We start from the raw sequence: 23,984 nt of genomic DNA, 5'->3' as shown, positions 1-23,984 counted from the left end.
TAGAACTCAATTTTTTAGAAATTAAATCTATTTTCAATTAAATTAATAGCAGGATTAATTTTATTCGTATCTATAGTTTTAGTTCTTAATCACTTTTGTTACTAATTAAATCTTGAAAATTTAATCAATCAAATAAATATATTTAATTTTGCAAAGTTTAATATTGTAAAAGACATTCTTTCAAAAAAAAATTGTAAAAGACATCTATTTACAATATATAATTTTATTGTTGATAGTTTAAAAAAAAAATGGCTACAAAAGTAACATATTGATGGTACTAGCAAAGTGATTTTATTTGAAAGAAAGAATGTATAAGGTGATCCTTGGGTATCACTTTTATGGTTGCTTGTTGTTACCTTTGAAGATGGCATAACCAATCAATTTTGGAAGATGAATTGTAAGTGGCATTCTTATACAACTGTGAATCTGTGATGATGCTACCATATGTATAATATTATGGATGCTAGATGTGCCAATATAATACAAAACTCTAACGGTCATAGGTTAAGGGATTTCGTTCGCCCCATTAGCATTCATCAAATAAAGGAATTTTTTAGTTTTCTGTAAATAAAATTAATATTATTAATATTTTAAAATATCAAATATAATATTATTATTTAAAATTAAATAAATAATTAATAGAAAAAGAAATGACGGAATTATTATTTATAATTATGTTAAAAAATTGCAAGAGTCAATTTGTAAAATTGTCAATGGATACTGATTCTTCGTTGACATCATTATTAAACTTTAATTTAATTAATAAATATCGATATTATTATATTAAATATTTTATTTTGAATTTAAACTTGAGATTTTTCAGTTTTCTGAGTTTTAATTAAATTAATAAATATCAATAATATTAAATTAAATATTTTATTCTGAATTCAAATTTAAAATATCTGAATATAAATTTATAGTAGTATCTTAAAAAAAAGTTTATTGATTCAATTGGTTAACTGAGTATTTTTTGCCAACCAGTTTGGATAACTTTATGCTATCAACTTACAATTTTGTAATTCAATTATAATCTTCACGCCTCCGGATGAGAATGAAAAAGTACTTTTTTTAATTAATCAATAGTGGATGTGGAATGATTATTTCCCTATCCATTATTTGAGATCTTTCACCTGCAGGTAGCATCAAAGAAAGTGTTTGTCATTTTATGGGTTCGTCAAAGTGGTGATAATATTGTGGATATAAAAAACATTAAAAGTAAAAATAGATAAATTTATCTATATACTAATATTTTAATAAATGAAAATATAAAGTATTTTAGAATTTTTACTACAATTTTTTTTTTACTATTGTTTATAAAGTTAACCTAAAGGTATAGCTACTAAAGCGACGGTGGTGTCCGTGAAAAATAAAAATTTTACTTTATCAAAAAGTCTACAAAAATTTACTTGATAAAAAGATATTAGATTTTAATATTTTTAAAACTAAAATATATATATTTTTTTAAAATTTAATATTGTCTCAATGATATTAAATTAATTTAAAAAAACATTACATGACATCAATTATATTAATTTAGTGATGTCATGTTAAAATTTAGAAAATTTACCTTACGCTTCATATTAAAATTCGTTTTAGATCTTTACATGTGTTGAGTCGGTTCTGATTGTTTATTACTTGTTATCTCATACATATTTTTCACCTCTTTTATTCTACACATAAATAAATATTATTTATTTCATTCTTCATAATTTCTCTTTACAAAAATACACCTATAAATATTTCATTAAATATTGTGTTATGAAAGTTGAAGACTAAATAGTTAAATTACATATTTTTTATAAGATAAATTTAGTTTAACATGTATCATATTTATAGGAAATGCAACATGAACCGACAAATTTTGTTTTGTCACTAGGTTTGCTTTATTACCTTGTACTATAGTTTTATCCCTTAGCTTTTTTTTTTTTCAATTTCCTTTCATAATAGTTTTATTCCTTAAATTTTTTTAAGTAAGGTTTTTTTTTTTATCTTATAAAATATAGTAAATTTTATCATAATTAACTCATATAATTATGAAGTTTCGGATTCAAATCTGACATCTAACCTAACAATATCGGCATTTGTGAGTTGAGTTAAGATTTTAAGACTTTTCAAATAAAGTTTTTAATGAGACATATTTATTTTCTTGGATATTGACTTAATCTTCCTATTATTCAATGATTTATTATAATATTATAAATGATGGGTAATATTTTTATAATACCAACATACTCGCGAGGTTCTTGGACTTTAAATTTTTATTTTAAAAACACACCCATAAAGAGTTATTAAATTTGGCGTAGTAGAAAACTTATATTTAGTGTAGAGAAAACTATTTTGATGCAATCACCAAAAAGAAATGGCACCTTGGTAGAAAACAGAGTATCATTATTAAATGATAATGTTTTATGTACGAGATGATGTAATGTTGAGGAAAGTTTAATTTAAGAATAATTTAAATGATTTAGTATATGTCCATTTGTGTGATTAGTGAATAGTGGATATGACGCAAATCAATGGATTCCTAATTCATTCAACCATCGTAAAAATTTCACCCAAAAAAATCATGCAATCCTAACTCCTTGGATAACATCATAGCATTCAATATGTTTGTCTTTGATTGCGCAACCTAAGCGCCAAAATTCGTTGTTCAATCTCTTTATTCTTTTTCCATAAAACCTACTACAAATGAAAATGCAATATTGCACCAGATCGATCCAATTGCTCAACGCACAATCTTGGATATTCTCAATTTCTACTTAGCACATCTTATTTTCATATTGCAATGTCAACATTCTACAGAGTTGCACAACTTTTTTTATTTTTTGTTATGGAGTTCCACAATATTATATATCAACCACGATCTCAACCTAGTTCCTGCTATTTATGTTGTTAGATCGTTTAGGTATATGAGTATTTTTCCTATAAATACTCTAGTAAGCACTTCATTTGAGAAGTTTGAAATTAAATAGAATTTTTTTAATGAAAATGTTGAGTGAGTTAAGGTCTATGATTTCTTTTTCACGATTTCTCGTTGACTTATCAATTTTCACCTTTTGGTTATATCATAATCTCATATGGTAGAACTTAATTCTATATCAAGATCCTATTTAAATTTTCAACTACCTTACTTATTTTCTTTAATTAATTTATCTCTAATCAATTTACATTTTTTTTAGAACTAACAATAAATAATATAATGACAAGATTAATTAAATCTCTATCTTGAATTATAAAATTACAAAAGCAATATTAATTATAAACAAACTTAATATTATTACCAACTTTTTTAGTTTTTGATCCGGTTGAATGAGTCTTATATTTAGAGGTAGATGTCGTATAAGTTAATGACTCTCGTGTCTTTACAACATAAACAATGATTTGATTGATGTCGTTCGAGAAATTGAGCTTTGAAATATATTTGTGTCTTCTTTATTTTTATGTAATTAATATCGACCGAGTAATTGTTTCATTTTCATAATCATCAAGAAGTTCGTTAGCTTATACATTCAAGAAGTGTCATTTGTTGTTATTAAAGTGTAAATTGACTTTTAAACACCTATATATAAGAAGAGTGTTCACCGGTTGAGTTTGGTTAGTGAATCATGAATAAAAAATATTTTTATTCTAAAAAGAATGTAACTAAATTTAAATACTAGAACATCTCAAAAGTCATGAAATTCTACCTCTAACATACAATTCAATACTTAAAATACATCTACAAATACAACAAAACATCTAAATTAATTAAATTAACTTAAAATAAAATTTAATAACTAAACTATAAAAATAAATAAATATATTTACATCATATCAATAAATTAAGTTCACGAGTTCAAAATATCATATCAAATACCATTAAATTTAAATGAATTAGTTCAAATTAAATTCAAACTTAAATAAGTTGTATTAAAACACAAATTGTTTTAATTTAAGTACTATGATTCGCAAATTTACATTTACATGTGAGAGTAAATAAACACCCCTACCTAGATACAATAAATCAGTATGGTTGATGCGGATATTTATTTATAAAAAAAATTAGAAATGTATTACTAAACCAGATTACAAAATGAATATTACAGCAGCCGTTTTAAAATAAAATAGAGATAAAGTTTAAGAAAAAGCAAATGAAATGTAAAAATATTTTATATCATTATTATCCAAAGGAAGAACGATAGTGTGCTGGGGAAAGGGGGAATGGCCTCTGCAGCGACTACATCCATTTTCAAGTTTTGTGTCTCTTTGAAATCACCTTTCATTCCAATATCATTTTCATTTCAAAAACCTATTTCCTATTCAACTTCTCCAATTTTCTGTACTCTCAATATCAAATCAGAAACTCATCGTGTCAACAAGAAGAAAACTTCCTCTCCTACTGCTCCAAAAAAGAAAGAGAAAAAGAAGAAGAAGAAGAATTCTGTTGTTGAAGTTAACGATTCGGAATCTTTAAATTCAAATGATTTTGAACTTTTGCGCAATTTTTCCATGGATGCAGATCTTGAGGATATGGAGTTGCCGGAACCTCCCACCGGATTTGTTTTAGATGATAACGGAACCGTTACGCTTTCTACGACCAATAGACTTGCTACCATAGTAAGATATTTTTATCTTGTAATTACATGAAGGTTGTTCTATTTCTAAGCTAATAAGTTATCTTGTGTGTGTGAACTATTGCATTTGTTAACAGGTTGATCCTATCAGTAACCTTCCATTGGAATGTGTGATACGGAGAGTGTTCAAAAGTTCTGATCGAGATGAATGTATGTTGCTATGTCCTGTTGACACGTAAGTAATACAAAATAATCAATTTCTAGAGTGGTATCTCTATAATGGTCGTCGTAACTGTTGTGGTAGCATCGCATCCTTTATATTGCGGAGAATAAAAATCTGTTAAGTCACGACCTAGATTGCGGTTGACTATGAATATATAACTTTTCACCGCAGGCCTGTGCAAATATTGAAGAGCACACGTGATGGATGGTCAGCGGTAAGTTTCTGCCTTGCATTTTAAGCCTCCAATATTCATTTGATGTTCCTATTTTTGGTACAGCTACATTTAATCTTGATTTATTTAGGACTTATACTTTTCAATGTTATCTTGAATGGATTTGACTCCCGTAAATTGAGTTCACTTTACAGGCCGTTGTATATTAGGACTTATACTTTTCAATGTTATCTTCCTTTTGTATATTAGATTAGCGACGAGGAAGATGAATCTGTTCTACCTGCTGCAGCTTATGCACTTGCCAAGATACATATGCATCTTGTTTATAGTGGGTATGTTTCTGATTTCCTGTTATTTAGAAAGCTGCTTGTGACATTAACTTTGTATTTTATCTTTACAAAATAATTATGTCTCCATATCAGGTACTGTTACACAGCACGTGGCGGTTTTTGCTATACAGATAAAGATATACTTGACTTCCACACAGGTGAGGATTTCTTTATTTTCCCATTCAGTTTGGAATATTTTCTTGTTTAGATGTGGTTGTTAATGCACTGAGACTCTATAGGTTACAAGAAGCTAGTCACAACATGCCTTTTTTATATACTACTTGGTTAGAGCTTGAGCATGTTAAATTTCAACTTTTGTTACTATGTTATTTTCCCTCCAGCTTCAAAGCCATGTTTTTGGCGAAGAGATAAAAGCTTTCTCTGTTATATCCGTTATGTTCTTTCCATTACCTCTTGTAGTTTTTAATTACACTGCTTTCTTGGGAAATTGGATCCCTTTTTACTAAGGAGAATGAATTTGCTAGGTCACTTATTCTTGTGATATTTTTGGGGGTGTTTCGGTAATGGCTTGAGTAAGTGCTTATTCAATAAGCACTTATCACATTAGAATTTATGTGTAAGTTGTTTCTACGATCAAACAAAGTAGGGATTCTGCATAAGATCTATATAAGTTATTTTCATGTGCTATTTTAGAGTGCTGATGAAAATTAATTGAAAACGTATGAATATGTATCATAAGCTATTTTGATAAATTCTTCCAAACACTTTCGCAAGTGTTTATGTTATAAGATAAACCCAATTAAGCTCTTCCAAACGCCTTCTTGATTGGTTGTTGCTCATGTGTGCGTGCAGACCCTTGTTTCGGTCATATACTTTATATCCTTGCATAAAATGAATGCAAACATTGTTCTATTTGTTATTTGTCCATCTCATAACAATGTTATTATATATATTTTTTCCGAAGTAATGTATATCACACTACAAAACCGAAAATTTATATATACAATACTAGACTCTGAATTTGGAGATAACTTGATTTGCTCTTATATTCTAATTTCATGTGCAAGTTAGGTGGACCATGAATTGTTGCATAGTTATAATAATATCTTACATGTCTTTTCTTTTGATCTTAAAGACATGCCATAATATTCGTCGTTACTCCATTGTATTTTGCATTTTCTGATTTTGATGCATTAGCCCTAAATGTTGTGCATGCTTCATTTCTACTATTCATTTTTCCAACTGCCATGTCTGATTTTGATTTCACTTAACAAATTAAATCAAAGGTTAATCCTTAGGAAACTATTATCAATTTATTGACAAGGTGATGAGAAACACATTCTAATTGGGGCTTACTTCTTGAGTGATAATCTAATGCATAACTATTTGCATCTTATGCTCTAAATATAACATAAGTTGTTATTACCATTTTGCAGATGATGGTAAAGAAGTGGATGGTTTGCCAAGCGAAGGTGTAGAAATTACATATTTTTATCTGGTAATTTTCTTATCTCTAATTAGACATTTTCACAAATATGTTTTTATATTTTTGTTTTCTTTTGAAGGGTTTGTTTTTAATACAAGAATTTCTTGAAGTGTTTTCACTAGTATGCACTTTGTAATGACCAATTCACTGAAATGAATTTAATGTTTATTTCATTTTTATAAGTGTTATTGTCATCCCCTGTCTGTCTATTACTATATGAATGTTGCTTTTGTTCTCCCATCCGTTTTGATCAAGTCTTTTGGAAGCACGGTTTTAAAGTTGTGGTTTTGCTACGAACCTTTTTATTGCGGTAAAATATGGGCAAATGCAGCGCAATTGTGGTTATCTGTTGCGGATACCAATAAAATCGCCATATTGCAGTTGCGTTCTGCAATTACAAACCATGTTTGGAAGATGCCAGACTATCTATACATTGTTCTTGTTTGTCGTTTTTTTTTTCTGTTGTACTGATTGTGCTTTCTTGCAAACACATTGTATTTATATGATGAAGAAGTATGCTTTGCTTGTATAGAATCATTTTTGGGTATTTGTCATAATCCAATATTTAAATTTAGAAGCGTGACAAAGGAACCTCTATCTGATATAGACTTCGGCACAACTATGGACATTAAGATTTACCATGCGCTAAATTATAGTCCTTTTGTTTCTGCAGAAAAATACACGCTACCTGATTTATACACCGCCTGAGCCAGTTCAGTTTGTTGTTGTGAAGGTAAGCTTTTACTTGTACAAGCTTCCAAAAGTAACTCTGTAGCACTGACATTTAAGTTAAAGGTATGTTTAGTGTCTGACACGTGTCATTATTTGACGCAAACATGATACCAACACATGTAATTACATTCGATTACTTTCATTTTCTCAAAGTATTTTATTAAATTCTTATCAGTATCTATATGTCTGTCGTGTCTGTGCTACAAGCAGCTATTGCCATTGAAGAACAGTCACAATATTCTGTATAATCTTAAATACCCCACTTTGTAAATACCAGTGTGAATGTAGTGTTAAAGTTATTTTAGTTCCGAATTTGTACAATTTGATAACAATATATTATGATAATTATTAATTTGGCTCTTAATTTTGTGTAGGATGAGAATGGGATGTTTCAAATGGCTGATGATGTAAGTAGTCAATTAGCCAATCACTTATTCACTGCACAATTTCCTTTCTTAGTTCCTATCTTATGAATTTGGCTGCCTTATTATTTTATGGTCGTGGCATGCGCTCCAATAATGTTGATCAGTTTCAACTTTTATTGTCCCTATATAGTTATAGTAGAAGGTCAAAATAAGAATTCCTAATGTCTATCATACATACAAACACACATACAATAATTAGTGTGCGTGTGACTTAATCTGCCATGACAACATATGTGGACAGGACTTACTTGATGATCCTGCTGTTATTGACTCCATAGACGAGGAGACTGAATTTAATGCCCTGGTGGTATGTGACTTTATTCATCGAGTTAACATTTTTTTAGTTTAATTGTTGTAGAAGTCAACAAATTTTTGTCAACAAACTGGTATGTAACAGTAATCATCACAAGTTTGACAGATAGCATGCCTTCTTCTCTACAGGAAGAAGAAGCTGCAGTTATTGAAGCATTGATGGATGATGAAGAAGACTCTGATGAAGAAGACTACTATTGATGGGTGATGAAAACTAACATGATATACTATTGAGTTGTCACTTAGCATTTTTTTTCTCTAAGACTACATAGTCACCTCTTAGCGTGAGGATAAGTAGTGATAGAATACTCTCCATTTGTGTATATTATCAATTTTGATTTCACCGATCTTATCTATCTTTCTTTTTTAGTTTTGGTTAATGAACGTAGATCAGTTTAATGACTAATTAGTTTAGCAGTTGCTTTCAAAACAAAATAAAATAATCATTGATCTAAAAATATAATACCTAAGTCTTATTTAAAGTATTACTGACATAACGGAAAGCTATATGCATATCTTAGATGCTATACACACACATCTTAGTTTACAAGGGAAAAAAAAAAAGTGCTAAGCTGTTTGGAATAACAAGAGATGTTTGAAAAATTAAATGCGTAAATTTGATGATTCTTTATGTGGTACATTGGATTTGTCTATGACCCCATGTACTTTGTCCTCAGCTGCCTTAGCATAAACCTCTCCCCTCTCTTGGAAATAGCTCTTGAAAGCTCTTGGAAGGAACCTTGGGATCAAGAATCCAAAGAGATTAATGGAGAAATAAACCAGGTTAGCCACAGCCAGAACCCTCCCGAACCCAAACCATGCTTTGTCCTGCACATGCACCAAAATTACAATTCATACACACTATGGAAACAAAATAAGAATGTTTGTTTTATGCAGTTTAAATATGATGGCATGGTGTTGTGTCAAAATAAGATAGCTCCAAAAATACATGTCTACATAGTTTGATGAAATAAAAATAACCTTCAAGGGTGCATTTTCTGGCAAAGTAATGTTGAGCCAAACATCATGTATCCAGTTAATATCCACAAAGATTCTCCTTACTGTATAAATCAAAGGAACCAATGCTCTAACAGGAGGTGAAAACATTGACAACCCACTTACTATATTTTCAGTAAGTATTTGAAAAGATATAAAAAATAGGTGTGGGCTCGCAGATCTCACTGCAAGTTTGTCCCCTCTTCCAAATCCACCCAACACATAAGCCAAAGGCAAGAACAATCCCACTGTTGTTCCAACAATAACATAGAGTTGAAAAAGCTTGCTACCATGAAAAATATTCTGGGACAATCCGCGATGGTACGAGGGAAATGTAAAATGTGAGAGTGTTAAGAGATAAAAAGAGACAAAGAGAGGGAAGAGTAGATCAAGAAGAGGGACAAGACCACTTGCTGAGAAAACTAATACGAATGCAACAAGTTGAAGTTCTATTACACGTAATGAACCCATCATTGTCATGCTACCATGTTCTTGCCTTTTTTCTGCTTCAATTCCACCACCAGACACAGCTTGGGATACACCAGACATTGCTTTTCCTTAATTGTTTCTCTTACTCACAACTTAATTATTCTTCCACTGAAAATCTTGGGAAAAAAAATTGTTGTTGAAAAGTATGGCAGAGTCCAGAAAGTAGAAAAATAAACAAAGAGAAATTATTTTAGAATTGATAAAGAGAGAAATTGATTACATGAATATTGGATACACTTATACAACCAAATTACAATTAATCATCATTACTAAGTTAAGTAACTTGTAACTGTCTTAAACATATGAAATTTTAACAAAAATTTAATTAAGTAGTTAAATCATTAAAAATAATAATTTTTATCATAGTTATTTATAAAATTAATTTGAATTGTTAAGTCATTAAAAATAATAATTTTACTATAATAATTTTTAAAATTATGTATATAAATAATTGTGATGTACTATTAACGTATACTATATACATACATATATATATACTCCCTTCAGCCTTATATTCAAAAAAGTTTGATTAAAGAAAAATACATCAACTTTAGTATGTGCACATGTTTGGTTGACATGATTAATTTGATAACAAATCAATGACAGGATCTAGCAATTAAAGTAAGGTACATTTATATGTATATAAATTAAATAAATGGGGTTACAGGTTTATTTGGTTAGTATAGTTATAAGAAGAATATAGTGAGGTGAAATACATAAATAACTGAAAGTACATACCTACAAGCTGAACTGAATTTAAAAAGGTGTGATGATAATGACGAGTTGAAAGGGAGATGTAGAATTCATATATTGAAGTTGAAGTATTTTGAGAAAGAAAAGACGGAATTATTGATCTCATAAACAAGTAAATCTGCAATATAGCATACAAAAAAAACGTGTAGAGTAGCATGTGTGACACTTGCTTCCTCTTACATGTGGATTGGGTCATTGCTCCGCACGTGTCATTGATTTAAATAAATTTGTTCTATACCATTATTAGTATATCAGTCATATATTATATGAAAAGGTTATGATTATGAAGCCAATTTATTTTTACTTTTTTAATTTCAAAAATATGTCTGTAGTGAGGATTCAATATTAATCTATTATATGATCATGTTCAAACCTGTTCACAAAATTGACAAAGCTTGATCATTATTTAGTTCCAATTTTACGATAATTATTCAGCTATATATGTGAAGTGTACCAAAGAAATCTGATTTATCTTTTGTGAGAAATTATTAAAGGTAGTTTGCGGGGGTATGAGTACAGTGTGTAGGGATATAATCAGTATGTTTTCTAACATATGGCCCAATCCCAAATTGATATAGTTATGCAAAGCCCCATTAGTTGATGTGAGTCCAAAACCCATTTAAAGGCTTCAATTTCAGGCATTTATTTTGTTTATTTATTTTTACAATAGAGATGTAATCCATATCATATATTTCCAAATTGCATTGCAAATAATAACATGTCTATAAATTTGGATTTTAATTAACGGATGGTAGATGATTTTATTTTATTTTTGAGATTTTAATGGATTGTAAATTGATTATGTATTGTTTTGATCTATATTTATGATTCAAGTTCATTCAATCTATTAGTTTGCCATCGTTAACGGCAAAGACTACTGTGGACAATATCAGGATCGATACGAGGATTTGATTACTAAAGCATCTGTTTTAGGTTTCTATAAAAAATAATTTTTTTAATAAAAAGTAAAATAATAATTTAATAAAAATTTTCAGATTTTAATAATTTTAGACCTTATATTAAAATTTGCATTTAGATTTTCTAATATTGCATGGTAACCGATCTATAAAAATTCAAATAAGTCTTCACTAGATAATGGAAATAAATAGATTCAGCAATTAAATAAAAAAAAGTATCTTTTTAAATTGTGTTTTATTTTTGATTTGGGAAGAGAAAGTCTCATTGTGGGTCTCAGATCAATATTTTGATCTTTCTCCAATTTTCCATCAACAACTAATTATCAAAAAGATATATTATATTTCTTTCCTTTTCTAACTCAACATTTCAGCTCTTGTTTTCTGTTGAAACAGACAAAAACATACTGAACAACAATGTTCAAGTGAGGTGAAGTCAATGTTGGCAGCTAGTGTGAAAGGTGAAGAAAGTTCCCAGAAGGTAGCAAAATTACTTGAAGGACAAATATTCATTCCTTTTGGACTTGTTGGCAACTTGCTACACCAATTGGGTCCATGGCTGATAAAGACGTTTTTTATCCATGTTCATTAAACTATATATATTTCTTTTAAATCTTTTTAAAAGTAATATTATCCTTTTGGGTTTTCATTCTTCCCTCGAAAAGTAATTTTATTTGGTGCATGTACTTTTTTCATAAAACTTTGAATTAGATTTATCAAATTGTGGGAGTTTGACTTGGAGAAAATTTTGGTTATTGATATAAAAAAATATATAGTTTTAAGATATATTTATTGTTTAAATGTTTACACTCTTGTAGAAATATAATTGATGTTTATATTAATGGATGTAAAAATATTTAATGTTAAAGTTATTTCAATAAAAAAATTAAAAGCAATATGTTAAATAAACTTTTTTTGATTTTAATGTTTTTTTTTCTTTTTATATATAGAATCAAAGAAGTATATTTATTAATTAACTTTTTTTAAAGGGTTCAAAACACATTGATATTAGATTAAAAACTCAAATAACAATGTCCTTTATTCTGAATAATTGTTTTAATTGACGTTTATGTTATAGTTTTGTCACCTAAAATTAATTTTTCTTTTTTTCAAAAATGATTATATTTTTTATTTAATTCTCATTTTTCCTCCTTCGTCATATTAATCGACAGAAGTTTATTTTTTAATATTAGTTTCTTTTTTTGTCTTTTTGATATTTGATTATTCTCTTTTATATATATATAAGACACGGAAAGAAGATAGCGGCGAGCATGCATACAGAGTAGAAGGAGCTACTACTAAACTTGGGGCTCAAGGGTTAGACTCCAACTTATTTTTTTTTTTTTACTAATGCTTAGAATCAATTTATAACTTTGACAAAATATAAATTTCGATATCCACCAATAATAATATAGAAAAATATTTATAAAATGTTACTTGTTTTTTTTTTTGTCAAAACTATAAATTATTTTTAAATAGACAAATTACGAATAAAATGATTTGATTATTTTCAATTATTATGTTCATTTTTAAGTCAATAGTGAATGTCAAGTGTTTAATCGTAAGTCTCTAGTTTACATATATAATATTTTTTTCTTTAAATTTACAATGTAAAATTGTAAATATCTCTATACTTATGTTAAATCTTAATAAAAAATGAATCAGAAGTCAATGGAATTTCAAAGGGTGGGTTAATGGATATCCAAAGTGGCAAAGTTGAAAAAGGAAGAGACAGGAACTTGACCAAAGGGAAACCAAAAAGTAACAATTCAATACCATGGCTTGAAATATCATGCTTAACCTTAACCTTTGGTTCAACTGAAAAAATATTTGTCAAGTGGTCTAGATAAATCCTTTATTAAGAGCTAAGAGGTAACATCCAGGTAGCTTCCACATTATGCCAGAGTTCTTGTCCACTTAAGACTAGGTCACGTTCCACGTCACGTATATATAAATTATATAGGTTTCATATCCACTTTACTATTTTGTGAATCCACATTTTCTAATCCCCTAAGATGAGACAATTAAGAATGTTCAAGATTGATAAATTAAAGGTAAGTAAAATAATAGGCAAATAGGTAAGGCACACAAGCCAAATGCAAAGACTTTTTAAAAACATGATTGTTCTCTTATGTAAACTTATCCAATGTTTTTTTGCTACATAGTTTTTTAATGAACCGGAAGCCATAGGTCACTAGCTAGATTTTTTACTACCCATTTAGAGTTAATTACTTCTCGTCAAAAAATAGTTATTGTATAGATTTTTATTATCGCTGCTATAATCGCTAAATTTTATTTCAACCTAAATAAATTTCTTTTCGATGATATTGTCGTTAAGTTTTTTTTTCTTTCTGTTTCGGTTATAATGTTGGTTTGATTTTGATTATAAATTATTGTTAATTCATTATAAATTTAGTAAGTGGTTTGATCGTCAAATTTACAAATTTAAAAATATTAATATTTTAATAAATTTATTTTATAATTTATAATTATTTTATTATTTTATACTATTAATAATGTTAAATTTGTGTTATTTTATCACATGACATATAAATAATGAGGTATCACAATAATTTTATATAATAAATGAAAAAATTACATAAAAGTTAAAAAAACACATACTTTATATATGAAACTCAAATAACAACGTAATTGTACGTCATTCTACTTCATTTTGTAAGAATTTAAAATTTGTATTATTTTTTAAAAACAATCAAAGTGACATCCACAAAATTTATCGACATAGTATTTTTATTTAATTATTTTTATAAAATAAAATAATATATTTATACAATTGTAAGGATTAACTTTTTAATATACTTAAAAATTATTTAAAAATTAATCTCTGTTAACATAAATATCATTTAAAAATCGAACCTTCAATCAAATAATTAATATTTAAATATCTATTACATAAGTATTGTTTTCCACTCCAAAATTTAATACTGCTACTATACTATTGAAATGATATTTCCAGCAATAAATCAAGACCCGCATTTATGGTGTCTAAGTTTTTAGAGGCAGTTATATTAAAATCAAACAATAGACGTATATTTTGATTTAAAAAAATAAAATATAAAGCGTTTGATTATGAATAAAAAATGTTGAGGTGAATATGGACAATTTTTACCGCAGAGAAGCGCAATCCCTACACTAGTAGAGAAAATGAAGGGTGAAAAAGTGGTACATGTGGCAGAGAATATTTGGGCAGAGAAAGAGAAAAGAGATATTTGGGAAGGTGCAGAGCACTAGACAAGTACTACAGTAGTGTCGACCTTATAAAAACAGAGCCGCTACCATAACAGTCAAATATTTTACCAAAATTGGCTATGCTATATTGCTGCTGACGAAAGCAATGACACACTCACCTACTGCCACGTGCCGACTGCGTTCACCTTCTATTTCTATATACACCTCCCCTCGACATCACTCACCCACGCACGTGTATATTTTTTACTTCTCATCTTCCTATAAAAACCCCATTTCTTCCTCTCTCGCAACTTCGAACTCCAAAATCGCATACCACACACCAATTCAACAATAACTAAAACAACACACTAATGCAAGGTGCTTTAGACTTACCACCTGGCTTCAGATTTCATCCCACTGATGAAGAACTTGTCAATCACTACTTATGTAGAAAATGTTCTTCTCAACCCATCGCTGTTCCCATTATCAAAGAAATCGATTTGTATAAATTTGACCCATGGCACCTACCCGGTAATTTTTTATTTTCATTACAAATGTTTTACTTTTAATCTAACTAATTCTATTGTCTTAAATATAATTTTAGATTCTTGGGCTTAATTTACATTTTTTTTTATTAAATACTAATTTGGGTTGTTAAATACAGAAATGGCACTTTACGGTGAGAAAGAATGGTATTTTTTTTCTCCAAGGGACCGTAAATATCCAAACGGTTCAAGACCGAACCGGGCTGCGGGAACCGGTTATTGGAAAGCTACTGGAGCCGATAAGCCGATTGGAAAGCCGAAGCCGCTTGGGATAAAGAAAGCACTGGTGTTCTACGCTGGCAAAGCTCCTAAAGGAGTTAAAACCAATTGGATCATGCACGAGTATCGCCTTGCCAACGTTGATAGAACCGCATCCAAAAATAATCACAACTTGAGAGTATGTATATACATTATCAACTTTAGTTTTATTTTTTTATTATATTGTTTTTTTAGTGGTGTGAATATGAAATGATTTTTAAATTAATGTTTATGTTATGTGAAATGACAGCTTGATGATTGGGTTTTGTGTCGAATTTACAACAAGAAAGGGAAGATTGAGAAATACAACAGCGTCAACAAAGTATCAATGTTTTCTGAGGATGTTCACTTTGAGAATGAGAAGAAGCCTCAGATCAAGATGAACGGCCAGGATGATTTCAGGATTAATGATCACACGGACACGTCGGATTCGGTGCCACGTTTTCACACGGATTCAAGCTGTTCGGAGCACGTGGTTTCGCCGGATGTCACGTGCGAAAAGGAGGTCCAAAGCGAGCCCAAGTGGAACGAATTTGTTTTGGGCCCGGACCCAGTTTCGGCCTTTGATTTTCAGTTGAATTTTATGGACGATGGAGAAGATGACCCTTTTGCCCCTAATGCTCAGTACCAAATGAATCAACTCTCGGGTTGGCAGGATTTGTTAATGTACCTACCCAAGTGATTTGGATTGGTAAATTATTTTAAATAGGTCACGGTCATGGTCATGGGGTTTGAATGAAAATGACCATTTGGGAGCATGGGAACTCCTGATAAGGAAGGGTCCCATAGGTATTTTTTAAATTGGTTGTAGACAAAAATCACATTCACACCTACCAAAACAACTACTAACTCCAAATGGTGCATGCTTGTTCTAGGGTGGGTGATTATTAGGGATTGTTGAATTTGGCTGATATTGATTTGTTGTATGGTTGAACTTTAACAAAAATCTCAATTCTCATCTCATTAGTCATGTTAGGGGTATATGGTAGTGTTAATATGTAAGGACTCCCGTAGAAAATTCTTGTTCCATTCATATACTTGTAGTATGAATTTTTCTAGGTTCGTTATTTAAATTATTTATAATCTAGTGTATTTTCACTTCTACTTTACAAGGATAAATATATAAAGTTGCAATTCATTGGTAAGAATACTTCAAAGGAATAAACTATTAACTTCTGAGCCACATGCCTATGCCAAACCACTATTGTTCTTAGCAGCATCTATCCCACGTAGGTTATATATATATATATTAAAAAATTCACTAAAATATCCATCTTAAAAAATATATATAATGTCCTGCTTTTTTTCATTTATAGGAGTTTGCATCTCCGTCCTTCAATTATTTTATCAACTTAATTTTATTTTGTTAATTACTGTCTTCTTACTTTTATTTTGTTAAAAACTCCCTCCTGTTTTTCCTTCAAATCTAATAAATAATAATAATAATAAATTATATTAATAAAATCAAACAAAATATGTTAAATTGAAAAAAAAATATATCAAATTTAAATTAATGATATCCACTTAAATAACCTCCGATTTCAGTCGAACTTGTCTCTTTATTCTGACCACCTTCTTCATTTGTGTGTTATCCATTAACTTTTACCATAGCACTATAGTATAAGTTCTTGTGGCTAGTATAAGTAACCAGTAATGAAATTTATATCGAGTAAATAGTTAAATTCATCCTTAAAATCGTAAACGTCTGTTAAATTAATCTTTGAATTTTATAAATTGATAAATACATCTATGTGAATCTATTTGTTACTTAGTAATAATTACATAATGCCTAATGAATAAATATAATAATTTCTGTTATATTCAGATTCTAATGCTATACACAATGCTGCATTCACAAATGAATCACCATGAAGACAATACATTAGTGGTTTATCATTATCCTGCTCTATAATCTGCATTAAAATATTGTCTAATCTCTCCATGAAATTAGTCACATGCATGTGTTGATTATGTACTTTTTTATGATCATAAGCTAACATCTATGAATCTTGGGTCACGGTTGCAATCTGCAGCTCCCCATCCAATCAACTGCTTCTCGTTGTCGAATACCATCACTTTCTCTAGCATTGATATGTCTGCATAAACAATACCAACACTACTTACATAACATAATAATAATGTTGATATGGATATTGACACTAATAAAAATTTGCAAATATAAAAGTAATTGAATATAAATGTATGTATCTAAAATGAGATAGTAACAATGTAACTAAATTATTACCTCCAATTACGTTAAGTTCACCCAACCCTACTTCAAAGCCATTTAGAATGCCTAGACAAACATTTCCCATGTTCTGGCACACAAAAACACATTATTAGCATTCACACATGAAATGTGTCTATTATTCACTCCCTCCGGAATGAAATATAAACAAAAAATAGTGTTGAAAAAGTTGATGTATTTGGTCTATAAATTTAGATTAGATACATCGACTTTCCAAATGTCTTTTTGCTTATAGTTCATTCTGGAGGGAGTATTATAGAAATTAACAAGCATAGAAGAGTTTGATAAGTTAGAACTCACTGATATTATCAAATAAGCTTCAGGAGGGATCTCAAATTGAGGTTTAACTCTTCCACCCTTGGTGAAACTAAGTGCTAGTGGCTTGAAGTATTTCTTCACTTCGTTTATGTTTTTGAAAGGTTTTTTACCGTGCCAGCATATAGGTAAAGTCTGGTCATCAGGTGCTGCTTTTATAGGCTTTCTATTTAACTCCTTACTCAGCTGCATTTGGAAAATTGAACAAAATGTTATCTTAAATAAGCTGCAAATATTTTCTAGTATAAAGGAAGAAAGTACTTTTTTAGTCATCATACAATTTGAGTCTCCAATAATGAAATTGGCATGAATGATCTTTTAGTAGAAATGTCTAATGTGTTGTGTTTTTAAGTGTTTGTGATATTTCAAAAGTAACAACAAGTCTCACACAGGAGAGTTTAGGGAACTTTAGTGTGTAATGTAAGCTTCCAAACAAGCTAGAAAAAGGGACTCCTCTTGTGCTCAGCAAAATGTTTGTTTGCGGGTTGTTGCTCGTGGGTATTAGGTTTTTATATTGGGTGTAACTTATCCTTACGACACCAGTTTGTAGCGTGAGTCTTCAATGATGAAATTGGCATAAACAATCTTATACCATAAATGCCTTGTGGATGAGAAAACAAGAAATTACATAACATGTATTATAGTGGACCTACAAAACCGGTTTGTAAGGTAAGGTTCCTTTCATTTCAATGTAAGACTTAGATTTTTCTCAAAAGCAGGGTTATGCTATATTTATAATGAATTGTAATTGATACAAAATATTAACACTATCCTATTTTCTATATAAACCATAACTAGTTTGTTGTTTACATTATTTCTAAGAGGGAGTACAGTGAAAAATGTTTTTAACTGACCAAAGAAATCAATACTTGGTAAGCCTGAGAGTTGAAGTAAGTGTAGGAACTTCCTGTGTCAAAAATAATATTCAGATTTCCTGCACCACTCTTCCTTCCTCCAAAAACAAGTTCAGCTGGCCCTGCAGAGTAATGTTTTCCCCTGACACAAATAACACACAAGATTTAAATCGGAAGGTATCACAAAATTATGAGTCACTACTAACTATAATACACGTGGATCATCTTTTTTTAAATGACAAATGTTAGTATTATGTTGTGGACGTGGATCATGTAAAATGAGGATCTGACTTCGGAAAGTGTACTCACGATTCAATAGATGAAAATGAAGTCCAACTCATACGAGAAGAATCATAAACATTTCCAAAGAAGATATATCCTCCTCCTCGCAAGCTTAAACAATGTCCGATCACATTTCGCACCAAGCCCTGACTATTCAGCTGTGATATCAAGCTGGCCTTTCCTCTTCCAAGCCCAAGTATTCCATCTAAAGGGTGGTAAGAAGAAGGTGAAAAAAACTGATCATATCCACATCTGTATAAAGGAATCAGAAAATAGGTGCATTAGATGATTCTTTCAAAACAGCTTAACAAAAATACATATGGCATAAATTTTGGTCATCAGGGATATATGTCATGTTGATAAAATCAACTACATATGTCAAATAGTAGATCATGCAACAGTGGTTGTGGAATCTTCTAGCCTTCTAGGCATCACTGACTTCAAGTGCATTATCTAATGAAAGAATATGTTCAAAATAGTCTAACTCACTTATTTACTTGTATAAATCAATCTAGCATGTATTTGTAATTTCTATTGCAGTTTATGTTGTACTAACACTTCAGACTAAAGACGTGTCTCGTGACAAACACCAATACATCTTGTTACACTCAATCACTTTTATTTCTCAAATTATTAGCAGTGTCTGTGCAGATACTTCAGAGATTGGAGTTGAGAAGCGTAAGCAACTTTACTGAGATTATTTTAGTTGATATCCTTTTCTGAAAGCTTGCTATCAGAAACGCAAACATTACAAAAGAAAATGCAAGGACAGAGAAAGTAAAAAATGTTTGAAAAGTGGTAAATAAAAGCTTGCAAAGTAAACTAACCCAAGTGCCATTCTAACTTTAAGTTGGACTCCATTGGTGAAGTTGAGAAGGTAGACATCATTGAGAAGTACACCTAGGGTTGAGTAGTGATCAGCATACTCAATTTCATAGTCACATTGATTAGGGTCTTCACATGTGTAGTCATTATTAGGCTGCAACGAAGCACATAGTGGATCCTTGCAGGGCACAAAGTCATTGCTAGGCCGATACAGCGGATGAGGTGTCTGCAAAAATTGATCAACAAATTCAAATCAACATGACACACATAGCTTAATTAAGCGCTTATAGCATAAACAAGTCAAACTATTTTCATATAAACAATAGGTTGTTTTTATTAACTATCCTAGAGAGCTGGCTAATAGAAATAAGCTCAAAAACAACTTATAAACATGTGATAAGCTATTTGCATATGCTCTCTCGAATAATCTCGCAAGTGTTTAGGTCTATACATGAGTAAATAAGTCTATCTAAACATGCACTTTATCTATCTACAAGCAAGGATGAACTTTTCAATCTCATAAGATTGTGTTCTTCACTTTCTTTGACAATTAAGTTAAAAAATGAAATAATTGTTGTGAGATTTTTCACATAATGTAAATATTACCTCAGAACATTGGGAACAAGGGGCATCACATTGGAGCCATGTGAGGTCACTACCAGTGTCAACATCAAAAAAATAGGGCCTTGGTGGTTGGCCTATGTTAAGAGTAACATTATAGAACCTGCAAAAAATTGAAATTTATGTTTGGCTAATATCAGAATATCAAAACAGTTTTTTATTTTTTTGAATTAATTATTATACATTCTATTTTTCCCCCAAACCATACACAGCAAAATTATATGGCATTAAATAATAGTTTTTTTCCTTTTGCTTCATCTTCTGATTGAGTGTCTTTTTTGCCTTTCTTTTTGTTCTTGAAATAAATTAACTAATTTCAAAGAAACAGAAAAGGGACTAATCATTGAAAAACAAGAAAGAAATATTCCAGGTATGAATTTGGATACTCACATCTTTCAAAAAATAAATGAAAATGTCACACAAAATACTACTTTTGCTCAGAACACACAAAAAATCTATTCATAAAATATTATTAAAGAAACTATATCTTGTTAATTAAAGTGATATTAATGATCATTTTTCAATAGTCCCAATAGTCTGCAACAGAATTTAAACTCCAGAAATTACAATGTTATACTCTTATCTGGTAGCACTAAGGTCGTACAATTAAAGAAACTATATAAAAAAGGGAATTTCTTCTTCTTTTGTATTAAAGAAACTAAAGAAAAAAGCAGAACATTTGAGAAAAGTTGTTTGCTTTATGAACAGAAAAAGATAATAAAAATGAAGTCGAAAAGATGAAAGAGAATAAGAAGTGAATGATCGTACCCAACAGGATAAACGTTACCAAAGACAGGGAAAACAATTGAGGAACCAGCAATATTCATGAGACTTGGCCTTGAAGAAGACATGGCTTCACTTGGTAGAATAGATTTCCTTCCACTTTTACGTTTATTACCAAACCAAGCTGAACAATTACAAGACAAATTCAACAACATCATCAATGTAACAACCACCATCACCCCCCATCTCACTTTACCTATCTTCATCTTCTTCTTTTTTCTTCTCTCTCAGTAATGAAAAAAACTATTTTATTTTTTATAATCTATATGGATGAAAGACATTGAAAAGTGGTGGGATTGAGTTTAAAAATTAAATTTTTATAATCTATATGGATGAAAGATAGCTTGTTTTATTGGTATAAGTTTGTAGGGGGAATTGGGTTTGGGTTTTTGAAAAAGGAGAGGAGAGAATGAATTCAACATTAGAAGTGGGATTGCTTCTTATGCATTTTATCCCTTTCTTATTCACAAGGTATCATCTCATTTACTTATGAATGTTGAAAATATTATGAGCACCCCTTTAAGTTGATATTGTAGAAAATAAAAAATAATTGGGAGAGTATGTTTTGAAGATAAAAGATGGAGGTGGAAGTAATGGCCAATGAGATTTATGTGTGGTTGTTTATTTCTTGGAAACTTCTTCCATGTCCCTTGTGAAAATGATTGCCGCAATAAACAACAAAAGAATATACTAATATATAAATAATGGTTAATGGAACTTATGATGTCTTTGACTTTTGCTAACATATATTTCTTAATTAACATATATTTCTTCTTCTTAAGTTTTATTTTTGAATTGCTATAATTAGTCTAATTTTATCAATTTTTCAGAAACTTCTTTCTTTATCTCATGTTTTTAAGTTTGATTTTCTATTCAAGAATTAGAAGTCTTTGTAATGTTTTTAAGACAGTAGATAATATTGAAAGTTCAATCAAATATCATGAACATAAATTTGATAAGATTGAATAGGATACGAAACAATGATTTGAACGGATGCAAATTTGAAAATTTTTATTATAGATTATAGTTTAAGTTGTTTATCTATGTTAATGAGTTTAAAATAGAAAAATAATTAAAATAAAGTTAATTCAATTTGCGAAGAAAAAAATTATGAATTTGAGAATTTGGATAGTATTTTTTTGATTAGGAGAATTTAGAGTAGTGTGATATCCTATAAAGGAACTTAGCTGAATTTCACCAAAAAAAAAAACTTAGTTGAAGTTATTAAGAGATTTAAAGCTACATTTGAGTAAATAATCATGTGAAAACGCATTAATTAATTACAGAAAAGTGAATGTTCATGAGAACACATTAATTAATTATTAATACTAAGAGTTGAAATTTTCTTGGAAAACAGTTGTAAAAAGTTAATTAATAATTATTTATTCCTAATTTTTTTATAAAAAAAAAATTATAGTAAAGTGGTCGGTGTAATCAAACTCAAAATTACTTTTATACTCCGATTTTCAATAATAAATTGTGCATGAACATTTTTTATGTACAAAATTGTTCTCAATCCTTGTATAAAGATGGTATTTTTGGGGAAATTTAATTTAAATATATTGTGAATGTAAAATATTTTTATATTCAATCATTCACAACTATTAGATATCGTAAGTGTTTGGTTGAATTTCCCAATATACACACACATCCATAAGTTTTTTACTTTTTTATGAGTCAAATGATTATCCATTATACATGTACAATAATACATTGCCGGTGTAAAGTAGAAGAGAATGAGGCACCCCATCAGAGATGATGAGAGACTAGGGAGAACAAGAACATTACATTTACATGTCCCTTGGAGACATCATCATTTAGACCATCCAAATAAAGCAAGAATTATGTCAAAAATATTGCCACCTAAAATGGCCCTCAACAATTTTTCCTTCTGAGGTGTATATGGTGGGTACCTTATGGAAGGATCTGCATCAAAACTTTTATACAAAACTGATTTCTTATGGCTGAAACTATCAAAAGTGAACTTTCCATGGTAACAACCCATTCCACTCTCTTCAACTCCTCCAAAAGGCAAACCACGAGTTGCAACCTGCACCAACATTGTGCTGTACATGTCACTCTAATGCCATCATGCATGTTAGCCATACAACATTTAGGTAGTAAAGTCTTGAGAATCTAAGATTCATACTATACCTGCATGTGTTTCTACCTTTCATGAAATATTAAGGGATTATTTGTACTAGTAGAATAAGAAAACCAATAGCACTTGATTCAAGTCAACATTATTATATTAGTTAGACTTAAAGGATATGCACCGTAAGTGTAAATTAGTTTTACATTAATATCTAATAAAAATATATTATTTTGTCTTATCATCTCATTTTGTATCTGCATTTTGAAATTGACAGTATTACATGAAAAAATAAAGGTTTCTCATTAGATGTTAGTGTGAAATTGATTTACTCTCGACGTCATAAAATCTCTCAATAGAACAATAGATTTATGAAAATGGGAGCATAATTTTTTTGAAGATGTTAGAATTCAATAAATTTTCATGTATAAATTAATTTCAGAAAGAGAATATCTACATGTATGACAGCGTCGTTGATGAGCATCCCTCCAGAAGATATCTTATCCACATATTCCTTCTTCAGCTGCTCATTGTTTGTGAAGAGATATGCAGCGAGAGGTTTTGGCCTTGATTTTATTATACTGAAGCTATCTTCTATGTTGTCTACCTGCAAAAAAAGAATGTTAG

General features: G+C 29.6%; 5 protein-coding genes across 8 annotated transcripts in view; 2 read left to right on the top strand and 3 right to left on the bottom strand.

Annotated features, from left to right (window-relative positions):
• The first annotated feature begins 4,084 nt into the window (after positions 1–4,084).
• LOC101506210 (uncharacterized) lies at positions 4,085–8,573 on the top strand. 2 transcript variants are annotated; one of them, XM_004503846.4, is made up of 10 exons: positions 4,085–4,596; positions 4,691–4,788; positions 4,948–4,990; positions 5,198–5,280; positions 5,371–5,435; positions 6,675–6,736; positions 7,398–7,457; positions 7,831–7,863; positions 8,123–8,188; positions 8,323–8,573. In XM_004503846.4, exons 1-10 carry the CDS (start codon positions 4,201–4,203, stop codon positions 8,392–8,394), a joined length of 978 nt encoding a protein of 325 aa, XP_004503903.1. In that variant the 5' UTR covers positions 4,085–4,200; the 3' UTR covers positions 8,395–8,573. The 2 variants fall into 2 exon arrangements, with proteins under 2 accessions (XP_004503903.1, XP_027191707.1); XM_027335906.2 differs by having other exon boundaries at positions 8,300–8,573.
• A 112-nt stretch (positions 8,574–8,685) lies between these two features.
• On the bottom strand, positions 8,686–10,530 carry LOC101511780 (uncharacterized). 2 transcript variants are annotated; one of them, XM_012716754.3, is made up of 4 exons: positions 10,417–10,530; positions 9,648–9,794; positions 9,175–9,254; positions 8,686–9,021 (listed from the first exon to the last, which is right to left on the bottom strand). In XM_012716754.3, exons 2-4 carry the CDS (start codon positions 9,736–9,738, stop codon positions 8,797–8,799), a joined length of 396 nt encoding a protein of 131 aa, XP_012572208.1. In that variant the 5' UTR covers positions 9,739–9,794; positions 10,417–10,530; the 3' UTR covers positions 8,686–8,796. The 2 variants fall into 2 exon arrangements, with proteins under 2 accessions (XP_012572208.1, XP_012572207.1); XM_012716753.3 differs by having other exon boundaries at positions 9,175–9,794.
• Positions 10,531–14,768: 4,238 nt separating this feature from the next.
• On the top strand, positions 14,769–16,487 carry NAC47 (NAC domain-containing protein). Its single transcript, XM_004503844.4, has 3 exons — positions 14,769–15,065; positions 15,199–15,476; positions 15,588–16,487. Exons 1-3 carry the CDS (start codon positions 14,906–14,908, stop codon positions 16,017–16,019), a joined length of 870 nt encoding a protein of 289 aa, XP_004503901.1. The 5' UTR covers positions 14,769–14,905; the 3' UTR covers positions 16,020–16,487.
• Positions 16,488–17,134: 647 nt separating this feature from the next.
• On the bottom strand, positions 17,135–21,854 carry LOC101505898 (aspartic proteinase Asp1-like). Its single transcript, XM_004503845.4, has 8 exons — positions 21,251–21,854; positions 20,468–20,585; positions 19,864–20,087; positions 19,064–19,288; positions 18,755–18,896; positions 17,886–18,086; positions 17,583–17,655; positions 17,135–17,433 (listed from the first exon to the last, which is right to left on the bottom strand). Exons 1-8 carry the CDS (start codon positions 21,469–21,471, stop codon positions 17,324–17,326), a joined length of 1,314 nt encoding a protein of 437 aa, XP_004503902.1. The 5' UTR covers positions 21,472–21,854; the 3' UTR covers positions 17,135–17,323.
• Positions 21,855–22,905: 1,051 nt separating this feature from the next.
• Positions 22,906–23,984, bottom strand: part of LOC101505038 (aldehyde dehydrogenase family 3 member H1-like) — a 5,573-nt gene continuing 4,494 nt past the window's right edge. For both annotated transcript variants that reach the window (XM_004503842.4, XM_004503843.4), the window contains exons 11-12: positions 23,815–23,964; positions 22,906–23,315 (exon numbers count right to left, since the gene is read on the bottom strand). In XM_004503842.4, coding sequence (XP_004503899.1) covers positions 23,079–23,315; positions 23,815–23,964 — 387 coding nt within the window. In that variant the 3' untranslated portion in view covers positions 22,906–23,078. The remainder of the gene's footprint in view (positions 23,316–23,814; positions 23,965–23,984) is intronic.

The sequence above is a fragment of the Cicer arietinum genome, chromosome 6 (genome assembly GCF_000331145.2).
Source record: "Cicer arietinum cultivar CDC Frontier isolate Library 1 chromosome 6, Cicar.CDCFrontier_v2.0, whole genome shotgun sequence".
NCBI lineage: Eukaryota > Viridiplantae > Streptophyta > Magnoliopsida > Fabales > Fabaceae > Cicer > Cicer arietinum.
This window is presented reverse-complemented; position numbering and strand designations above follow the sequence as displayed.